The sequence below is a fragment of the Heliconius melpomene genome, chromosome 7, assembly GCF_056956725.1.
Source record: "Heliconius melpomene rosina isolate 202511_hmr_F chromosome 7, ASM5695672v1, whole genome shotgun sequence".
NCBI classification, from domain to species: Eukaryota; Metazoa; Arthropoda; class Insecta; order Lepidoptera; family Nymphalidae; genus Heliconius; species Heliconius melpomene.
The window spans coordinates 4233562-4256219 of NC_140395.1; the positions used below are offsets into that span (position 1 = coordinate 4233562).

The 22658-nt window shown below is 31.3% G+C and overlaps 2 protein-coding genes across 11 annotated transcripts in view; one reads left to right on the top strand and one right to left on the bottom strand.

Annotated features, from left to right (window-relative positions):
- Window positions 1-683: 683 nt before the first annotated feature.
- Window positions 684-14831, top strand: LOC146537408 (uncharacterized). 2 transcript variants are annotated; one of them, XM_085188512.1, is made up of 10 exons: window positions 684-883; window positions 3848-4649; window positions 7899-7991; window positions 8486-8629; window positions 10251-10375; window positions 10782-10914; window positions 11074-11225; window positions 12244-12375; window positions 13271-13357; window positions 13486-14831. In XM_085188512.1, exons 1-10 carry the CDS (start codon window positions 879-881, stop codon window positions 13604-13606), a joined length of 1794 nt encoding a protein of 597 aa, XP_085044638.1. In that variant the 5' UTR covers window positions 684-878; the 3' UTR covers window positions 13607-14831. The 2 variants fall into 2 exon arrangements, with proteins under 2 accessions (XP_085044638.1, XP_085044640.1); XM_085188514.1 differs by having other exon boundaries at window positions 3851-4649.
- A 3813-nt stretch (window positions 14832-18644) lies between these two features.
- Window positions 18645-22658, bottom strand: part of rhea (Talin_middle and talin-RS domain-containing protein rhea) — a 72328-nt gene continuing 68314 nt past the window's right edge. For 6 of the 9 annotated variants that reach the window (XM_085188506.1, XM_085188504.1, XM_085188510.1 and 3 more), the window contains one exon: window positions 18645-22116. Coding sequence is in view for 6 of the 9 variants with exons in the window: in XM_085188510.1 (XP_085044636.1) it covers window positions 21123-22116 (994 nt within the window). In the remaining 3 variants the exon portion in view is untranslated. The remainder of the gene's footprint in view (window positions 22117-22658) is intronic. The other 3 variants (XM_085188507.1, XM_085188505.1, XM_085188502.1) reach the window with 2 other exon arrangements.

The following is a 22658-nucleotide window of genomic DNA, read 5'->3' on the forward strand; positions in this document are numbered from 1 at the left end:
TGACCTCTAGTTGTAGTTGTGTGTGTAGTTGTAGTTGTGTAGTGGAATAATGGGCAGTTTTCGTTACCAACTAATCATTCCAAAATATAAAAAGTTGGTTTCTTTTTATTAGCATTCAGGACATCATACCATCAACATCATAACGTTCATGTAAAAACGTGGCATTGTGTTCTACGTCTAAATAAACAATTACGATATCTGGAATTTGGGTGGAAACTGAAGTATTTTAACACAAGGTTCTCTTTATCTTCCTGCTATAGAACAGTGGATGGTGTGAATAAAATAAAAGGAATTAGCATATATATATATGGCAATGGCCATAAGGTCCATGACAATGAAGTCGCGGGCAAGAACTAGTGTTTAATATATTAAATGGCAATAAAGTACAAAAAAGTGGGTATTTAAATTCTAGATAATATTTTGTATGATCACTTATTTAAAACATTTAAATTTAATTATATATGCTTGGGAATATTGACACAAGAAAAAAAATATGGAACCCAAATTATTGAAGTTAAAATAGATAAAATCTATTCCGTTTTGATTCATACTTAAGTAGTAATATTAAATAAAAAACAATCTCCAGCTTATTATATAAATTATAATATTTATTAAACAAAGAACAATTTTGTTGTACTCTAACCAGAACGCAGCTACAAAAAATGGCGAATGCCAGATCGTTTACACAATGTTTGATATACCTATACCTATACGACAGAAACAGAATGCGTCAGTCAAACGCTTAACTTTTGCCACTTTAAAAATTTTAATGAAAAAAATAAAATAAAAAAATTTAAAAACAAAATTCTTTAATAATTAAGTTTAATAAATTAAGTGTTATTAAGTATTAATAAGTGTTTAGTTTAGATATAATACAAATGAAGTAAGTATGTTTTATTAATATATTATTCTTAATTTTAGTGTCTTTTTATTTGTTTTTATTGCACTTTTGATTTGATGAACTGATTATTTCAAGAAACAACATATGATGTAGAAGATTATATTAAACGTTAGATTAATGTTTTCTATAAATGGTAAAGCATTTAGTAATTTGGTTCCCACCCTCATTTTATTTATAATAATGCAACATAAGCAAATATTAAAAACATTTGTATATTAAGAAAATGGGCGTGACTAGTAAGCAATATTATTTTAAAATCTGTTGCTATTTAAATTTACTTAAATTGATTATCAATAATTTTATAAAAGAAATTTAATTTCACATTAAGTTGTTTGTTTAACAGAAAAATGTTAAGGTAGGGGTAAATAAATTTAATTATAGATTTTTTAATTAAAATTATACTTAAAAATATATAGTATAATTTTTTTCAATGAACCTGCATCCATTTATTGAAACTATAATAATATTTACAAATATTTTATAGTTCAAAGTGGAACTTTTAAGGACATTTAATTTGTGGAAAACTATAAAAATACCTGTGGTATTTTATTTAAACAATGTTAATTTTTTTATGCTAAATAAATGTAAACTGAACAGGACGAATGTAAACAATGATTGAGTTTTCAATTCCTTACATAGTTTTCTCTGTCTACCCAATTATATGCAAGATATGTGTATGGCTAAAAACGGGCCAAACGCAATGTTGGAGTCCAGTCCACTCCACTTTCCTCTTTCTGCCTGAACTTGATACATTGTATGTTGAGTTGTGAATCTCAATTCTGCGCCATGTCTTAACTCTTTCATCAATGAATATAATTCATTGATCAAAGAGTGAGGAGTGGACCATCACAATCACAGCGAAATGCGGACTGCATTTCGCACCTTACATCATTATTTTATAGTTAATTACGATTTTTCTCATTTTTGTATGAAAGTCAGATGTGAAATGCAGTATCTTAACACTGGGTCTTTTCTAACCTACTATATGCGGAATACAGTGTGAACGTAAAATAATAAATATTACAATTACAATAATATGAGTATACAGTGTAAAGTTTCAGATTATAATTTGTCACATTTGCAGATAAAGCACATAACATGTATTAAATGACTCACAGTTTTAGTTTATCAAATACAATTCTGTTGCTGCTTTTATATACATATATGGGAAAATGTAAAAAAAACTATTTGAAAATAAGCAATAGCAACAACAATATTGGTAGAATTCAGACAGATCAGGCTAGACAAATAATTAAGTGCCTTCTCTTTGAATAGTGGTGGAAAGTAAAGTTAGACACAGTTAAGTTAAAACAAAAAGTTGATGGATGACTTAATTTAACTTATTTACAATAATGTTTAAGAAGATATTTTGATCTCAAACTTTTGAATGATATAAAAATTTTGTGTTAAGACACTACATTCTTCATTTTCAGTTAAATTTCGAGATATTGCATGTTTACGTCAATTACCAATGCCATGCTTTGTTTTATCAGAGTGTGAAAATGCAAACTATTTAAATATAATAATTCTTCAATCCTTTTAATGGAGATTGAATCCGCAACCATCGCGTCCATAGACACGATCAACGAAAGTGGAATAGCAAGCACCATGTGAGTGTTACGATATTCGCTTATATCGATTATTCGATATTATATATATTATACCGAGTGAAGATCGAACCAGCAACCATCGCTTTTACAGTCAGTCTGTTCCAATGCGCCACCATGGCTTTACACAATTACGTTCCATATAATTTATAAGCTATAATGTACCAACCTTTGACCTTTGATCGCAGGTAAGCATTTAATGAAAACTAAATTTAATGTAAAAAGTCAAGGTGAATCCTAATGCCATATATGAAACTTTAACTCTTTAATAGTTTCTTTAGTATTGGTTTCTTTATTTAACTTTTTTTTTGCTGCGAGTTACATATTCATTTGGGAAAATAATTTAATTCTACGTCATCGCGAAAGTTAACAGATATCAAGACAAAGTTTAAAGCTAAAATTCTAGCTATATGAATGTAAAATTTCATCTGAATTCGTTCAGTATTTTTTGCGTGAAAATGGAACACACATCCGTCTTTGCTCATAAACTTAAATTACATTTTCAATATTAGTAGGATAGGATTTTTGGAAAAATATCGAATTATCAGCAAAAACGGTATTTCCTTATTCTCTCATGCTAAATTACAATTAAGGGTTACTTTGGTAATTTAGTTTAATAAATATTTCTAACGATGTGTTTTATAAAAAAAAAGTAATTAAAACTTATGCAATTATAACTTTATCTTTCTTATACTTAAAAACTAAAATTCTTTTAATACATGAAAATAAAATAATAAGCCGTCATGTATTCATGGCTGAACTGAGACATTTGTTCTAGGTCCAAATTTACACTCAGAGTAATAATATCTCTTATAGTGGAAAACAAGTATTTTTGTAATTTTTTTGAGTCTTAAAACCTAAATATATATAAATCTATTATATTTATAAATCTAATGTTGGACTCACTGATCCGTAATAATAATTAGTCGATAGCAAAGCTAACTTTATAATTACTATCTAATTAACTCGTTAATAAGCATTAATTCGTTAAGTATTTTTCCATCACGCTACAAAGAATTGTGTTGATTAGTTTGATTTCTTTTCTCGCTTAGAGAATGTTTGATTTGAGAATCTATTGCTAAGCTAGCGGGATCAATTATGAAGTAGAGTTCTGAAACGTGTATCCCATCGCAGGGCAGACAGAGGGTATCAGCTCTCCGTCGAATTTCCGAAACATTGTGTAGGTGGAACTTGGTAAATAATAACGTTTTGTCTTGTTACCTAAGGAGAAGAGGAAATAAAAATAACTCATTTAATAAAATCGAAGCTATAAGCGTTGCGTTTGTAGTCAGCCAGTATATAACCGCGGGATATATAAAGCACATTTTAATTGTTACAGTAGTCTCCAGAGGTCAAGGCTAAGCGAGGACGACCTACTCAGTTCCCCGTCCTCAGATGAAAAAATGGACACCGCGTCCGAATCTCTAAGATCTACCCAAGACACGCCCAACTCCATCTTGTCCGATTCAGAAGAAAGAGAAACAGAAGTCCTGAGGCTCCAAACTCCTAATGTCCTAAGACTGTCCGTACCTGAAAAGTTAGATAATAAAAATTTAATCAAATCAGAATTAAATGACAGTTTAATATCGAGGATGGCTAATTTAAAGATAGATTCCGCGGAAAAGAGACCCAGAAATTTGGGAATTAGTCCGCCTAAGTTGAGTTCGACGTTGACTTTGACGACTAATCATCCCTTGATGGGTTTAGGCAGTCCGGACGAGAATTTCCCTGATGTTATTCCGAAAAAAGTCACCCGAAGTGATGAGGACAATAAGGATTCAAGTCTATCCAGTATAGAGGATGAGAGGGGAACTACAAACGGATACGAATTATACACCCCCTTAAGAAACACATCGAAAAATAACTTATATTTTTGGGAGAGTTTTGTGACGGCAGATAGCCAAATTTTAAATGATTCCTTGAATTTTACACCGGATGTGGCCAGAGTGGAGCAGAAAGAAAGAAGGAAAATTATTCCGTGTTTCGTAGAAAGCCCCCAGACGGATATTTCTACACCCCCAAAAGACTATTTAGGTTTTCCCGATAGTGCCATAAAAAAGCGTGAGAATAAAGTATCTAGTCAAAGTACTCCTAAAACACTTGGAATTGATATACCTGAGATTGAAGAGTTTCATACTGGAGTAAGCATTTTTTTATTGTTTGATTTTTTATTTTAGATATACAGGGTGTCCCAGGAGTCAACGATAAAACGAAAACAGGTGATAGACCAAGTCGTGACAGTTATGAGAAAAATATAAAAAAAAATCTGTGTCATGTATTTTTCATATTATATTGATTTTAAAAAATATCGGAAAAACCGACACCCTGTGATGATTTTTCAAGTCCTAAGACTACAAATATTGCTCTTTTTTTATTTTTTTTTCTGTAATGTAATCATGAGTAACCCTTCTGTGAATTACAGTTTAAGATTTAAACATACCTGCACCAGTTTTCAATAAAATGTGGTGTTTTTGCCAAACATTAAATTCAAAATATTTACTACACCAAACTTTAACCGACTGTACTATAAAAAAAATGTACTACACTGTTTTTGAAAGTAACTTTAAAAGTTGGCGCATTTAATCTGGATTCCGAAATGCTACAATACTTGCTGGATTACTTCTTCGTTGAAGAGAGAAAAATCGAAATACACGATAATCGGGATAACATTCAGACTTTTAGTATCTTTTCCGATACATTCTAGCTGCAGCATTAGCGTTACATAACCATTCTCCATGAATGAAATGCGTATTGACTATGTGTCAAAGACCGGGTTTATAGCCTGCGAGAGCCCGGACTTGAGCACTATCCTTATAGGTCCTGGGTCAGCCCCTAAGACAGAAAAGTTCAGGTTTGGACGGTACCCTGCCATCACAGACCACACCAGAGACCTTCCACCACTTAATCCAGGCAACGCTTATCCGACCGTGGAGATCGTGATCGATGCCTCCAGACTCGTCCATGACGGATCTAAGATACCTCGCAGGCCATAAACCCGGTCTTTGACACATAGTCAATACGCATTTCATTCATAGAGAATGGTTATGTAACGCTAATGCTGCAGCTAGAATGTATCGGAAAAGATACTAAAAGTCTGAATGTTATCCCGATTATCGTGTATTTCGATTTTTCTCTCTTCAACGAAGAAGTAATCCAGCAAGTATTGTAGCATTTCGGAATCCAGATTAAATGCGCCAACTTTTAAAGTTACTTTCAAAAACAGTGTAGTACATTTTTTTTATAGTACAGTCGGTTAAAGTTTGGTGTAGTAAATATTTTGAATTTAATGTTTGGCAAAAACACCACATTTTATTGAAAACTGGTGCAGGTATGTTTAAATCTTAAACTGTAATTCACAGAAGGGTTACTCATGATTACATTACAGAAAAAAAAATAAAAAAAGAGCAATATTTGTAGTCTTAGGACTTGAAAAATCATCACAGGGTGTCGGTTTTTCCGATATTTTTTAAAATCAATATAATATGAAAAATACATGACACAGATTTTTTTTTATATTTTTCTCATAACTGTCACAACTTGGTCTATCACCTGTTTTCGTTTTATCGTTGACTCCTGGGACACCCTGTATATATTTTTTGTTTAGATGACTCCATGGTATACAGTAAGTTAGCAAATGTTTGAATACGCGTGATCCTTGTAGATTTGAAGCTATATAAACTAAATAATTGATTAAATATATGCATGTATATTGTGCGAAATCATCAATTTTAATATTCTATAATGTATGGAATAGAATTTTCTATTAAATAGGAATGTCCTACATAGAAAAAGAAAGGTGTACGCGACGTGAATATTTTTTATACCATAATATAGGCCTATATAATATAAATAAATAGGTGATAAATAGGTGGTGATGTATTTCTGTTACCGCTATAACAAAAAAATATAAAATACTAAACAATTTGAATAATATAAATATTTAAGGTGGCTTACAAAATACGTGATTTTTGTCTCGTTTTTATACATTGTATGGAACCCTTCGTGCGAGAGTACGACTCACACTTGGCAGGATTCTTAATAAGACCATTTAAACGAAACGAAATAATAAGAGGTCGTATATTTTATAACAATTACCATGTGTGAGATGTCTAATGTGTAAAAGCAGTTTTTTTTTTTCACGTTGACGTTGAAGGCCTAAAGTCAAAAAACTTTGTTCTCCGCTTTCCGCACGAATTCAAGATATTTAAGCGGAATTTTGAAGCGGAATATTAAACCATCTTTTTTTAGTTTCCTGCTATATCCCGAACATAGCAGGGTAGGCAGAGGAACCAGGAGTGTTAATACACTCCGATCCTCAACTAGACACTTTCGTTCTCCACTTTCCGACAAATTCTTGAGGTTTTATTCATGAAAATGTAAAAGATTTTATAAATATAATCAAACCCACAAACTTGCCGGCTTCTAACTATCGGCCTTAAACCATCTTGTCTATATAAAATATGATTTTATGTTACTCTTTAGTATTATTTATTGAATGTTGTAATAGAAAGTAATAATTTGCACTTTCTATTTAATTACATTTCATATTGACACGCTCGTGGCGCAGTTAGAAAGTAAGTTAGACTGTACACGCGATTATTGTAGGTTCAATCCAAATTTGGGAGAAAAAAAATGTTTAACTTCACACTGTAGAGGGGGCCCTACCTAGTACGATAGGTGAAAGGGAACGTAGTGTAAAGATATTCCATTTTACTGTATTTTGGAGACATTGCGTGGTGAGTGGCGATTTGTCTTGTCCCTAATTATATTTAAATTATTTTAATTTCTTTGCTCGGATATTTTTTTTTGTTTTTACATAATAATAATTGATTTTGGTTATGCAACGTTTACTTTATTAGTTTTGAGATGGGTGTGCAAATTATGTAATGTAGGAAGCAAGAAAATCATCATTACTAAAAGTTAATTATAGTAGCGACGTGATAGTTTCCGGTTCAAATTGCATTTAGGGGAATATTTATTTTAATAAATAACTGCCTTTCCGGTCTGGTTAGTCAAAATTAAGTGTTGAGTTCCAAATAATAATAATAATAATAATTATATTTAAAAATATTTTCTTTCCCCCGTCCTGTTAAGATAAGTTGCGGCGTTAAATTCCTCCACTTGTCTACCACGTACGCATTGTCAAAGTAAATCCCATAGGCCGTCGTGACGCAGTGACACAGCAGCAGGCTGTAAACGCGACGGTTATGGGTTCGATTCACCTCAGGGAAATGAATAATTTTTATTTTCTCGCTCAGTTAAAAACGAGATAAATCACATCGTTGAGTTTTGCTATTCAACACATATTATTTCGAAAATAGTGATCTCTCTCTGCCGCGGGATACCTGCGTGCAGCTAAGAAAATAACTTATAATTAAAAAATCCCACAGGTGGCGGACTGGTGCGAGTCTCCCTCACATCTCCGCGCCATGCCTAATTTTGATCTGCCCATCGAAATGTCCAGTAGCATCGGTATGCATGACGTAAGTTTTATAGTCTATTTATTATTAATATTTTTTTATTTTCTTGTTTTTTTTATAGAGACATACTTATCTACATATTAAATTTATTTTTACGATTTTAATATTATGTATAATTTACCAAGTTGAGTTTACGACTTTATTTACATTATCAAGTTTAACCCAAAAAAACTATTTAAATTAGTTTCACTTACTAATGTTTTTTTTTTACTTTGAGTAAAATATAAGTAGAAAAAGTTGTATAGATGATTTTTGTTGATAATATTCTTGAAAAAATTAATTTTCATTTTCTCGCTGTGGTGACGTTTAAATCACAGGGTTGAGTTCTGCCACTCAACACGCAATGACTTCAAAATTCGGCAGAAAGCGGGGTACGGAAGTATTTTCATGGATGGTGTCTTAATACTAGGTTCCTAGGTTCCCTTTGCTTACCATGTTATATGCGGGATACTGCGTGCAGCTAAAAAAAATAATGATCTTTCACTATATGGATACAGGACCTCGACACTCCAGACGTTATATCCTCGTCGACACAAGACGACAGATCTCAGTACCAGGCGCTAGTGGACCCATACACTGGTTCAGTGGCGTTGAGACACACTACCCCGAAATGTAACCCGCCGAGACGGAAAGTTGTATTGGTGAGTGTTTTGACATTATGTTTTTTAGTGTTTATGTTTTTTTTTTAACTTTAGACTGAAGGTTGAACTGAGGCTGGCTGGTAGAAATTGCGTTTTATCGTTAAACAAGCATTTTTTTGCATATTTTTAAATTGTCTGCATCGAAGAATAAATAAATATATATTGTTATAACTGTTTAAAATTGTTATGTTAAATACAGCGTTTGGTTACGCAATTATAAAACACTATATTTTTAAATTTCAAAGGAATATATAATAAATTACTTTCATTTGACCTTGCTTGAAGAATAGGATGTATACGCGGCGGGATGCAGCGTGATGCTGAGAAAAACGTATATATATTTTGTTAAAGTCGTTCCAAGGACCTATAAATTACGTCACCCCGATAAGTTCAGTTTATATGCTATATTCGACATTTACGGCCAAATTGTAATTACGTACATGCATGGATGTTACATGTGTAGAACAGGTTTATTTAACACCTGACATTTTTATATAGCGCAAGGCTAATATTCGATAAAGTTTGTTAAATATTGATTTTATTATATTGAAAGAAAAAATTGTACATTTTGTGTAATTTTTTTGTGAAGCAAGAATCAAACTCACAACTTTAACTTTTTATTTTTTTCCTTTCACATAAGCATCCATTGTATTGAAATTGGCATTATCATACTAAGATTTATTTCTTCTAGTTGTTAGTTAGTTGAGATCTGCTACTCAATATGCATTTGTCCACTTAATACTCTACTTTTGAAGTATGAAGTGTCTTGACACTAGATTTTCTTAGTATACTCTGTTATACAGGATAAAGCGTGAAAGTAAAAAATAAATCGTGCAATATAAAAGTGCAAACATAATAAAGACACTTTCCCATAAAATTTCTGATAGCATTGTGTGTAATATGGTGATTGTTATAATGAAACACGTTTTACGAAATTTTGTATGTTTTAAGTACAAGTTACATGCTAATATTAAAATTCGATATTTAAAAAAAAAAAAAAATTAACGAGACGAACAGGAAGTACTAACAGTTGGGTCCTATCATTTTTCAATAAAATCGTCTCAAGGATCCTCGTAAAATTTAAATGGATCCAGAATGTCCTCCTAAATCCTAATGAACTATTAGGTTTGTTTTTTTCTCTTTATTTTTATGCAGTCAGGTTTTTGTTTTTAATAATTATTTAATATTGGTTGGTTGTAGAACCCAAAATTATCTCGTTTACCTTCTCGTTTATCTTCGATATCCTCTTTGACTTCGTTTTGGACTTCTGTGTAAATGCAGCTACAGATTTGCAGTTTTTAAGTGCATTTTAAGTTAGTTTCGTAAACTACGAAGGGCTTGAGAGGCCCTCGTGGCGGCGTAGTGGCGCAGCGTGTGGCTGTCTACTCGACCGTTGTGGGTTCGGCTTCACTTGAGGAAACGAGTGCTTAATATTTTAGCTTCCTTCTCGAGGAAACTCTCTAGTAACAAGATAAAATAACGCTCAGTAGGGAACTCTTAAAACTAGATTTCTTCTGATGAATAATACAGTGTGAAACAAAAAAAAGATCTAATCTAACTTGTACTTTAAACCGTCAAATCTCTAGGTCATACACGAGTATCCTTTATTTTTGTTATTCAGCCTCCAGAAGAAGATGATAGATGCAGCTTGGACAGCGTCAGTGGCTGTTCCATGGAGTCCGAGGATGAACCTCCCCCACCACTACCACCAGCTCAAGAGAACAGCGAGGAAGATAATACCAAGAGGTAGTGAATTTGTATTGATTATGGATCTTTATGCATTTGATATTATGAATATGTATTTTTTGTTTAGTTCATGGCTGTATCCCATATATAACCTGGTTAGGCAGAGGGAACCCAGTGACAGGAAAGACATTCGGTTGAAATGACAATGACAATGAAAATAATTCATCCCATCCCAAGACTACTTTCCCATTAAAACAAAAAGTAGCATAGGAAGTTGCCTGTTGAGTTGCTGAACTCAACACCGCGCTTTAGCTCAATTACAAAGCGAGGAAATAAAAATATTAATTATTTGATTTCCTTGAATGAGAAGCAAACCCATAATCTGTTGCGTTTACAGTCGCACCCTTGTGACCCTGTGCCACGACTAACTTGATTATTATATTAACTTTTTTAATATTAATTCCAGATCAAAATCAACAAATACAGTTAGTGAATGCAGCGACCCTATTCCAGAGTATTCAGCAGCTGAAGAGTTCAAGGATGAAAGGTCTTGGTTGACCATTCAACATAGTGGCGGGAAAGCTGTGTGCGATATGAAGGTACGGTTGGAAGGCGTAGCAGTACAACATTTGACTGTAAACAATGTTGCAACAGCCATTGGGTTTGATTCATTATTTGTTATTTTTATTTAAGGTGCCTTTGCCTATCAGTGTATATGCAGGATAGAAGTGAAGCTAAAAAAGTAAATATTTGTACAGGTAATAGAGCCATTCAAGCGGGTAGTGTCACATGGCGGATACGAATCAGGCGCGGGGGGCGCCAGCGGGGCCGCCCTCATAGTATTCAGCGCGTGCCACTTGCCAGACAACGCGCGCGCCGACTACAGATACGTTATGGACAACTTGTTCCTGTAAGTGAGTACCCACCGCACACCACACACTCACTGCATAAACCTATTCATCGCAACCACCACAAAGTCTTTGTATTTACGTACTCATATTAAAATTCACCCACTCACTTACTTCAACGTATCCACAACCGCATAACTCTGCATCTACCCACATACCGCAAAAGTCAACACACGTATTCACTTCCCTTAAAATAGAACGTTCACCGCAGTTATCGGAACACTCAAAGCACTCACTAACTCAAAGTAAAACTCATTGCTTCCATCCACTTGCCCCAAAACTCAACGCACTCACTAGCTCATCGCAAAACTCAACGGATCCACTAACTCATCTTAAAACTTCGTGACTACAGACTGCATCCACTCACCGCTTACATTCACTATTATAGAAAGTTTAACTTTTGGTTTAGGTATTTCACAGGCAAGAAATGATGTATGATTAGGTTCTCTTTCCTTCTCTCGGGTGATGCTATATTATATCCAATTTAAGAATTGTCTTTCCCTATACCTATATATCTATACTAATATAATAAAGCTGATATTTTCTTTGGTTGGATGCGCTAATCTCAGGAACTACTGGTTCGAATTCAAATGTTTCAAAATTAATTTCTTTGTGTTGGATAGTCAAAGAAGGCTATGTGTTATATTATGTTAATTGTGTAGACGTAACCCACTGTCAGTACGTATTGTATGTTATACACAATTCTTAGTATTCATTTGACCACACAGACAAAGTCGCAGTTAAAAGTTACTGCTTTATATCATATTTTTTAGCTCCACGCGGTATTCTGCTCATAGCAGGGTCAGCAGATGAAACCTAGTGTTAAGATACTTTGTTCCCATTAAGACTTCGCCAAATTCTGAAGGAATTGCGCGTTAAGTGGCGGAACACAATGCTATGTTTTGCGTGTTTTGCCTCGTCACCAAAGCAAGAAAATGAAAATCATAAATATTTAATTTCCTCGAGTGGGAATCGAACCCACAACATGTCTATAATTGTTTTCTCCCCTATACTTAACAGATACGTGATGTGGAGCCTGGAGCGTCTGGTGACTGATGACTACATCCTGATATACCTGCACGGCAGCGCGGGCAGGAGGCGAATGCCCAGCATGTCGTGGCTTCACGAGTGCTACAAGTTGCTGGACAGAAGGTGAGAGAGAATGAGTGTTAGTGGGAAGGAGGAGTGTAGGGTGAGACAAGGAGGAGAGACAGGAGGAGATAGAGTAACAGAAAGATGAGGTGTCTAGAGAAGGAGGAAGGGGGAAGGAACTAGCTGGGCGCACGTCAGAAAAAAAGGAGGAACTATAGTGGCGGGATAAGTCGTCGAAGAGCGAAGAGAAAAGGAATCAGAGAGTAGAGAAAAGGTGAGAGGGAGGGAATGTAGAGACTAGAATGAGAGAGAAACATGATAGGCCATTACCATCATGCAATACCATCTTTTGGTCCAATGGATCAATGGAGAGGCAGGAATGGGGTGAGGTGAAAGTAGACGAAAGGAGGATAAGTGAGAAGAAAGATACTAAAAAAAAACTCCGTTCCCCACTGTGCGCCGATTTTCGCATTGTGTGTTCAATGGCGGGACTTAACACCGGACTTTATTAATAAACCGTCGCGTTTCAGTCACACCCTTGTGCTCCAGTACCGCTACGCCCTCAAATTTATATGAAATAATAATTTAATATTTGTATTATATATATATACTAGCGGCCCGCTCGCGGTTACACCCGCGTGAGCTATGTTATTATTAATTTCTGTCTCTGTCTCTCTTCTACGTCTGGACGTCAGACGTAGTCATACGTCCTAGTGACGTCTATGCAAAATTTGAGACTCGTAGCATTTGTAGTAACGAAGTTTCATACAAACTTTCGACCCCAAAAACAACCCCTTAGAAGTCGAATATTGCAAATTCCCGTCTTAGCGAGCACCTACGTCCTATAAATAACTCCTATGCAAAATTTGAGATTCCTAGTACATGTAGTTTCTGCGATTTCGTGATGATTGAGTGACCTTTCGATTTTATATATATAGATATGTGTTAATTACAGATTAAGAAAAAGTCTGAAACACTTGTATCTGGTACATCCTACGTTTTGGTTGAAGTCGTTCGTCATTGTCACTAAGCCATTTGTGAGGTAAGCATTTTAGTATAATGGGAAACTGAGTGTTTTAACACTAGATTTCCAGGTTCCCTCTACTTACCCTGCTATATGCGGGATACAGCGTGAAGCAAGAAAAAAAATAATTTTATTTTTTATTACAGTTCAAAATTCTTCAGAAAATTAACATACGTTAAAAGTTTAAAGGAACTACTAGAGAAAGTGCCGGTGGAACTGAATGCTATACCAGAAATAGTGAAACAATACGATGAGCATAGACGATAATGATAAACAGATATTTTAATTTTATTTATTTATATGTACATTATTAATATGTATAGAAAAAAAATATATATTATTAGAATTTTTTGTATATACTGTGTAAACTCTACATAACGGCATATTCAAAAACATTTTTTTTTACTAAATTGAAAATAGCATTTGGTATTTAGTATGTTTTTTTAGAAAAAATCCCATTTTTTTTTTATTTTTTTTTTCTATATATATCAATAATCTATGTAACTAGAAAAAAATCACCGCTAGATGGCGTTAAGTCAACGCACATTATATTAAATAGAGCTTTAATGATACACAAAATTAAAATAATTAGTTTAATTTAGTTTTTTGTGTACTTTTTTAATATTTTTGAAGGTATTTCGAACATTTTGTGTGATATTGTAGATAAATTTGGGCATTTAAATGGTAAGAAAAATAAACAAAAAACGTTTGTTTGTCTTATTTTTTAATAATTATAGAATCAATAAGTAGAATTTCTTTTAAGTTTAAGTTTTTCTTTTTTTTTGTAATTGTCAAACGAAAACAACGACTAGTAACGTTTGATAGATGGCGTTAGTTTATATATATAAAAAAAACTTATACAATAGCTTTTTTATAGTATTTTGCACAATTTTTCAATAGTTTAAACTAGAATTAGATAAAATACAGTATAAAGTACAATTTTTATAACGGATAAAAGAGAAGTGATGCACATTTTGAAAACTTTTTTAAAAATTTCTTACAAGTAATCTTGTATGATTTATTACATATTTTATAATGAATTGATTTAAATGTAAAAGAGTTGTCAGTTTGATTCTCAATTCCACTAAAATTAGAAGAACATTCTTTTTTCTATTATTATTCTGTATTATTAATGTTCATAAAAGGAATTTTAAAAAAGTGAAGCATAGACAAAATTTACATTTAAGTTGTTCGTTTAAAAAAAAAAATTTTTTTGTCCACCTTATACTCATTTTGGTGGATTGTATTGTATTGTTTTTTTCTCTATTATTATCTCTTAATAATGAAAATTATATCAATAAAGCCATTTTAAGAAAAAAAACTCTCGATATAGATAACGTCCAGAATCTCTATTTTTCCTAAATATCTTTAAAATATTTAATTCTTAATTGAAAAAAAAAAGAAAAAATATATTGTATTTGTCATGTCATCAGATTTTTTTCATAATTATCAAATCTTGTAATTTTGAACAAATTAAAGGAATTGACTACTATATGGTAAGTTTTTCTTTTTTAAAAAAGTTATTTTCTTCTGTGGCATGACATTTTCTCTCATCCCAGTGTTGCCATATCATGAAAAAAATGTAAATAATTTATTTTTTGGTATTATTTTTTAATTTAGAGCAACGAAAGTGTATTTAGATTGTTTTAGAATAGAAAAAAAAATTGATAGCAATAAAAAAATAATAAATATATGTTATACATGTGAATCTCTTACTTATAAGTGTTTTAGAATAAGATTAAATTTAAAACAATAGTCTTTTCTTTATTTTTTCTTTCGTTTAGTTTCGTCTTCATTGTGCCTATTGTTTTTTGCTTAATTTAAATAGATCTGGAATACAGTATTATCTTTTTATTCTCATTTTATTACTAAAATTTTGTTTTCTTTTCTAATAATGAAGACAAGTTTTTTCTGCTATATTTTAAAATTCATATCTACTTTGTACCTAAACGTGATTTTGAATAATAAATCATATGATTGTTCCATTTAAAATCTTGTCATAATAATATTTAATTTAAGTTAATAAGTAAAAAAATTAAATACTTGTTTTTTTTACATATTTATATGAGAAGATTCTAAATGGATTAAATATGTTAAAAATAATGCACAGGCTTTATATAGAATATAAATAAATAACTGAATAGTTAGTTGAATGTTTTTAGTAGATTTGTATGTATGTTTATAAACAAATGTGTGGGATTATTTTTTTAGTGAATGATTATAATATAATAATATAATGATTATATATAATATTTAACAGTTCCCCGTTCTAGTAAGGCGAAAAGCGGCGTTGAGTTCCGCTATTCAACTTATAAAGTCTCGAAGTTTGGAGGAGAAATGGGGTGTCTTAACTGTAAGCTATCTCTGTCTATTAAAAAAAATACTCTCACATTAAAGAAAACAGCACAATAATAATATAATTGCTTGGTATTAATAATGTTTTTTATAATATTTTTCAATTCATACCCTTTTTAGGGAGCTTTTGGCATTTTTTTTGTGATTTAAATATAAATAAATGTTCTATATTGAAATGTTGTTGTGTCAAATTTCAATATTTTAATAAATATGTGTATATTTTATTAAAATTATACACAACATAACACAAATAGATGTTTTTTTTATAATTTGTATTCGTTTATTTGTTTATATAGAAGAAATATTTTCCATTATTTCTTTTCTTTGTTTTATTTTATTTAAAAGTAAGTCATACTGCATCTGTAAAAATATTAAGTGTATATTGTTAAATGTATGGTTAAATACTAAATTAAAATAAAAAAATCATAGTTTGAATGAATTCTTTAAAAATTAAAAATATTCTTTATTTAATTAGGTCATAACAAGCACTTTTGAATCGAGTTATACAGAATAGTCAGGTTCCATTGACTTTGTAACACATACATTTTAATTTAATGCAATTGATTAAATTCTATTATTTTTAATGCATATATTTATCAATATATACATATTATATATATTGTACAGATGTGTGTTGAATATTTTTGCGAGGAAGTGACGTCATTAATTATTGTAATTGAAAACATTAGTGGTTGCTAAATCGGTTTAAAATTTTGTGTAAACATTTAAAAAAAGATAAAAATGTATATATTTTTAACCGACTTCTGTAAGAAAAGGAGGTTATCAATTCGACTGTATTTTTTTTTCTGATTGAAGTAAGTAAAAAAATATTCCATAATCGATTAAAAAAAATATTGGGCATTGCCTATCTTGTCAACTGAATTGTAGTAAAAGCCGAGAAAATAACGTTTCAAAGTTGAAAAAAAGTTCATACATATTATATTTTTTTTTTTTTTTTTTTATAGGTATTTCACATAATTTAATTAGATTAAATAATATGTAATAAAAATATAGACGTCACATGTGTAGGAATGTTTGAATGAAAGTAATAATAATAATAACATATGGTTGCTTATTTTATGAAAAAAATATGGTTAATCGATTTTCATATAGTAATCTTGTATCTATATATAAAAAATGTTTCTTTTTTATTAATCTTCACGCTAGGTCCCCACACACACTCCCTTACCGATTTGTAAATAGTACAGTACGATCTTAGAAGTCGTGGCCGCGATGGTTTTAAATGAAACTATTTAAACAGATTAATCTAGTATATTATTTAGTATTTTTAAAACCCGAAACCCCTTTCAAACACTGCTGCAGTCCGTGCCTGTAACGAGTGTAGGGGTATTGCACAAATCTTATTATATTCTTTATAAACACGCTAAATCAGCGCCCTGAATTTATTCGCTACTAATGCAATTGTGACATTATGTTGCACTATTGTTTTGTAGCGTATAAATAACCAAATTAAATATACAATAAATGAGTTCAATATTAAGTCTCGTCTCATTAACATTTACCACGATACCCGTTGCCCACACGTCTAATCACGAAAATCAAAGATCTTATTTTTTTTAATACTTTTGATGATTCTTCTGTCAGGCGCGACTGAATAATGTCCAAAATTGAGGAAGCCTAACTGTAGAGTAGCCACGATTCGCCGATCGTACTGTACAAAAAAATAATATTAATTCGGTTAACCATTTTTTTTCTAAAAATATTTTTTTTATTACAAGAATTTTTTATTTTGTAATTTGTCTATAAAATACATTCCATTGTACCTATTAAGAATTGTCACTTTATCCGTACAAAAAGAGAAGACCAAATAAATGATTAAAATTATGTGTGAAAAATAGGAATAAACCGATATTATAATGTAATTGATTTCTTTTATTTTATTTATTACGAACACGACTGGCCTAATTGGCTTATATTTGAAAAAAAAATGAGAAAAAGGATAGGGAAGGTTGAAAGCGTTTGTCAGATTCAAAAAAAGGAATATTGTTGTCAACTATTGAACCTGTTTTTAGTTTTTTTTCTTTTGTTCAGGAGAAATAATTTCGTCGAGTGTGTATCAAACCCACGGTTATTTCGCTTAAGGTCAGTTGAGTTGAGTTGAGCTGTTTGGGACGCAAGTCGCGCGTTTTTGAGGTTCTAAATGATTAGGTCAACACGCAAGTTTTGGCGTTCTCGCGTTAATTGCATGCCTCGAATAGATACTAGGGATGTTGCGTCCAGTATATGTTTCTTTTTTTAGAATAAAGGGTTTCTTAAAAATAAAAAATAATTTACAATTGCAAGTATGTACTTATTTCAAGGAAACTTTGTATATTAACTTAGGTTTATGGAGTGTCTGGTAGAGGGGTGAACCATTGCCAAGCGTCTGGCAATCGGTTACTTTTTTTTCTAATTCTATTCCTAAAAATGAGCTTTAACGATAATTAGATTAAAAATATGCATAAAATAACACATTTATTATCTGTACACTGTATTACTTGTCTGTAACTGTTAAAGTAATCATCTCCCAACTTTTTATATTCTCATTTCTCGGATCCTTCTCGTACTTACTAGTGTTGGATGTAAGCCGAGAGAAATTTTCAGGTTTTATAAAAAAAAGGTCTAGCTGCCACAGGCAGGGTCAAGTGGTCCATTGTACTTAATTGGTAATTGAAAATATTTCCAAATAGAAGTCTTAAAAATGTATGCTTTTTTTATTGTTTATGTTTTTAATTTTATTTAAAATCATAGACATTATTGTACATAAAATATTATTTTTATGATTTCTAAAAAGGATCATGTATGGTATATTTTTTTTCATCCCAGAGATAAGGAACCTAGTGTCAAGACATTCCGTTCTCCACTATTCGCTTAATTTTCAAGTCAAGTGTGTTTCAAGTCATGATTTGTAATAAATGGTAAAAAGGGTTTATAGAAGAAAAACAAAAAATATAATTAGTGAATGTTTATTACACAGTGTAAGTGTTACAATGCCCCAGCCACTAATCTCCATATATCGAATATAATAAAATCTCAACACAAATATTAACAAAGAATAATATATTTTAGTCCAAAAAATCAATCCGATTAATACTAAAAAATGAAAATTAAAAAAAATCATTTGGCTTTCTCATACTGTAGTTAAATAAGTTTGTAAAAACAAAAAGAAACTAATGTTTTTTTTAAGAAAATTATAAAATCAATAAACAATCAATTAATTGTATGTCCTTTGATAACTTCCAAAGATAATTTTCAATTTGTTATTTTTTTGAATACATTATAAAATCAACGTATTACATATAAAAGTTACACATACTACATCTAAATACATCTATTGAGAGTAAATGAGTAATACGCGACTATTTTATATATGCTTAATTACAAATATATAGAACTCAATTAGTTAAATTTAGTATATTTTAGGTTTCTTTTGATTAGTTGCCAAAAATGATTTAAATAAAATAGTTATTTAAGAGAATCTTATCTAAATCGGTTTATTATTGGATATATGTAAAAAAATAAATTTTAAACAAATTGTTATAAATGCTTATGTTAGTATTAAACATTAAAACTAAGTGTAACCTATTAAATATATCCTTAAATATACGTGTTTTTTTGCATCAAAAAAAAAATTAAAGAAGCAGCCGATTCGCTGTTATGTGAACAATCCAGCTGTTATAAATATTAATTTGACAAATAAATATGTTCAAATGTCAGTTAAACACAACTTGTCCGCGTACTGTTAAGATACATTTGTGTACAAAATAAAAATATTCTCACACTCTCAGAGCTATAATATTTTATTTTGTATCTGTATACATCTTCATAATATTTATACAACAACTGGACTGTGACAAACTCGAATATAGTCCAAATATAGCTGCATTTTTTAAAGATTATTTCTTGATACGAAAACCAATAAGAATAGAAAGGCTATGTATAATGTATATAATATTATTATTAATCTACAGTATAATGTAGTATAATTTAATAGATCTATCAGAATTGGTGTTTTTTACCTTCAGTGGACGTGTCGCTTTCGCGGGCATCGCTATACTAAAGTTATATATATAAAAAAATAAGATACTAATATAAAATTAATAAGAAGATGTGTGTAAGGCACCTTTTCTCGTCATAACCCTCGTTCACGTTGACTTCATTGTCGCTACAATGCTATAAAAATATAAAATATCGTTACATTCATAAATAATGCCAATTAAACGTGCTGTTTAGTAAATTTAAGCGATTTCATAAGATTTTTTAAATTTTTTCTTTAACTTAGCTGCGTTAATACAAACCCTATTTTAATAATAATAATACATTACTAGATTTATTATCAAATTTTATACATAAATAGCTAAATTAGTTCGATAATCAAAATTAGTTCGTGAACTGAACCAATTTAGTCGCTTATGAAATCTCTTCACTAACAATATTAATTATAATTAGTTAAAAACGACTATCTTAGTTAGTACATTAATGGGACACATCGCACAAAACATTACGCTAAGTATATTTATAATGATATATACATTTTGTATATTTCTATGGCACTTACATTTCGGGTCTTTGCTACTTCATTCATTTATTAAATTATATTATAATTCATTATTTTTCTGCGTTTTTCAATAATTTTATATTTTTTATTGTTTGAGGTAGAGTAAATGCCCAAATATTTGTTTTTTTTTAATTTTATCTTTTTAATTTCCAAAAACTCCGTTGACAAAGGCACTGCACGTCGGTCGGTCGTCTATAAACGGCGTTAGATACATTTTATATATAATTTAGAAAATACAAACAGTTTTTCAGCACCAGTAGTCACATATAAATAATATTATTAAAAATCTTGAAATACAGTTTAATTTAAACAATTTTTAGTATTATAATTTTAAAAAGGCATCATAATGTAAGGTGCCCAAGGGCTAGCACTTTGTGAATTCGATTTAACCGAGAGCTACTATTTATCATAAATAATTAAAGTCTCATCAAATACAGCATATTATATACAGTATTCAGAAGTCAACATAGCGTTATTTTTTTTTTTATTTATTTAATTTAGCTCCCGGTATTCAATAATTTCCAAATACACCATAATAAATACAATAAGGCCAGATGAGGCACAGCATCTGCTATACTAAGAGCACCGAAGTTAATCTTAAGTCTAACTTTAAAATCAATTTTCATATCTATAAAAAAAATTACAAAACTATAGTAAACAAGGTTGGTTAAAAGTTTGATTACGGATATAAAAAGTAATACCTAACACAAAAAAATACATTGTCAATGTAAGAAAAAACAAAACTGTCAGATCATGCATATTATCTAAAAAAACCAGTTAAAACAAAATCATTTAACGTGCATTCAATATCTAAAACGACAATCACACTCAACAAGCCGATAACACTAAAATCTAAGACTTGTCAAACCTTTAGAAGTTCCCAAATTTCTTGGTGACTGTGGAGCTGGTCTCCGACTTGTGGGAGCTGGTCATCACTGACTTTCTCTCAATAGTTTCAGAGGTTATTGTCTGTTTGGAGAACTTCTTGTCCAAACTATCCATTTCTTTCATCAAGTCTGAGGGTTTTTTCACTTTGGTAACGCTTGTAGTCGCTTGGTAATCTTGAAATTCTGAAGGTCTCATGAAAGAGCGACTCGTATCCGAACTCAATTTCGATTCTAACGTATTAAATCGAGAATCGAGAGTACTGTAGCGAGAATCATTATCAAATTTCGATAGTTCATCTATTCCTTCGAGTTTGATCGGTTCGTATTTCGTGTTAGTACTCGTCAGGTTGACAGGAGAAGAAGAGTAGACTTTAGTTGTAGTAATCTTTTGAGTTCCGTTGGGTATTTCTTTTACTTCTGTTGTAGTTTCTTCAAAAAAATTCGGTCCGCCATAGCTGTGGACATCTTTGCCATAAGGTGATGAAATTCTATCATAATCAGGAGTGGGGGCTTTTACCATATCCATGCTTTTTAAATCTGCGTAATCTGTCTTTTCAAATTTAGACGGAGTGGATGTCGCGAACGGTGACTTTACTTCTTGTCGAGTTTCAGTTTTAAAGAACTCTGTTTTAGGGTAATTCTGATAAGATTCGCTCTTGATGGTGTACTCCGAATGTTTGGTTCCACCAGGAATGGCTTCCGTGGACTTTTGGTGTTCCGAAAAGCTTTGTCCAACTCCGTCCAACGAGGAAGTGGGTTTCTTCAACGTTGAGTAAATGGGTTCCACCTTCTCATCGAATTTGAGTTCTCGCGCATTGAATTTGGGACTCAACGGCGGCACTTTTGGGGAATCGTAGCCATATTTTTGTTCTTTAGAGTAATGTTGGTCGGAGGATGACTCGAAATGTCTTTGCTCGTCGGTTTTGGTGTAATATTCGTTGATGGGACGCGGCGTGTCGTATAAGCGGGTCTCGTAACTGAAATACCAGAGCTGTTGATTATTGTTGTTAGCAAATTACCCACCCACCCACTGTTAGCCACCACCCATGCCATGCGCGACGTTAACACAAATGATTATTGATTATTAGCACAAAAAGAAAAACCCTGATTGTCGTCATACTAACAATCAAATTACTTATAATTTGTAAATAATTGAGCCGACTTTTGAAAAACAATAATTTGAATACAAGTTTTTCGACAAATGTTCTGTGTATTTAAAATAAAGTGCTCTCATTAAAAATTACCGCGATTTTAACAGACAATTATTAAAAAGTACCTAGGTGATCTGTAAAAATTTGAACCCTCAAGACAACACATAAAATTTGTTTGGAACGTCTTCACAAATGAACTATATACATATAAACCGACAAATAATGAAACAGTGCTGCCACATTTAAGAAACAAAGTTTAATAAATGAACATAAAAATCCCAAAAAAAATACATAGAATTTACCATTATTTTATTAATTCCCACGTGTTTTTTTGACAAATATAACTTTTAAAACTACCCCTCAGTGTT

Excerpts from the sequence above, each read along its gene's own strand:
- LOC146537408 (XM_085188512.1), top strand. Across the intron at positions 7,992-8,485 it reads GTAGCATCGGTATGCATGAC|GACCTCGACACTCCAGACGT; the intron begins GTAAGTTTTATA and ends ATATGGATACAG. Across the intron at positions 10,915-11,073 it reads AAGCTGTGTGCGATATGAAG|GTAATAGAGCCATTCAAGCG; the intron begins GTACGGTTGGAA and ends ATATTTGTACAG.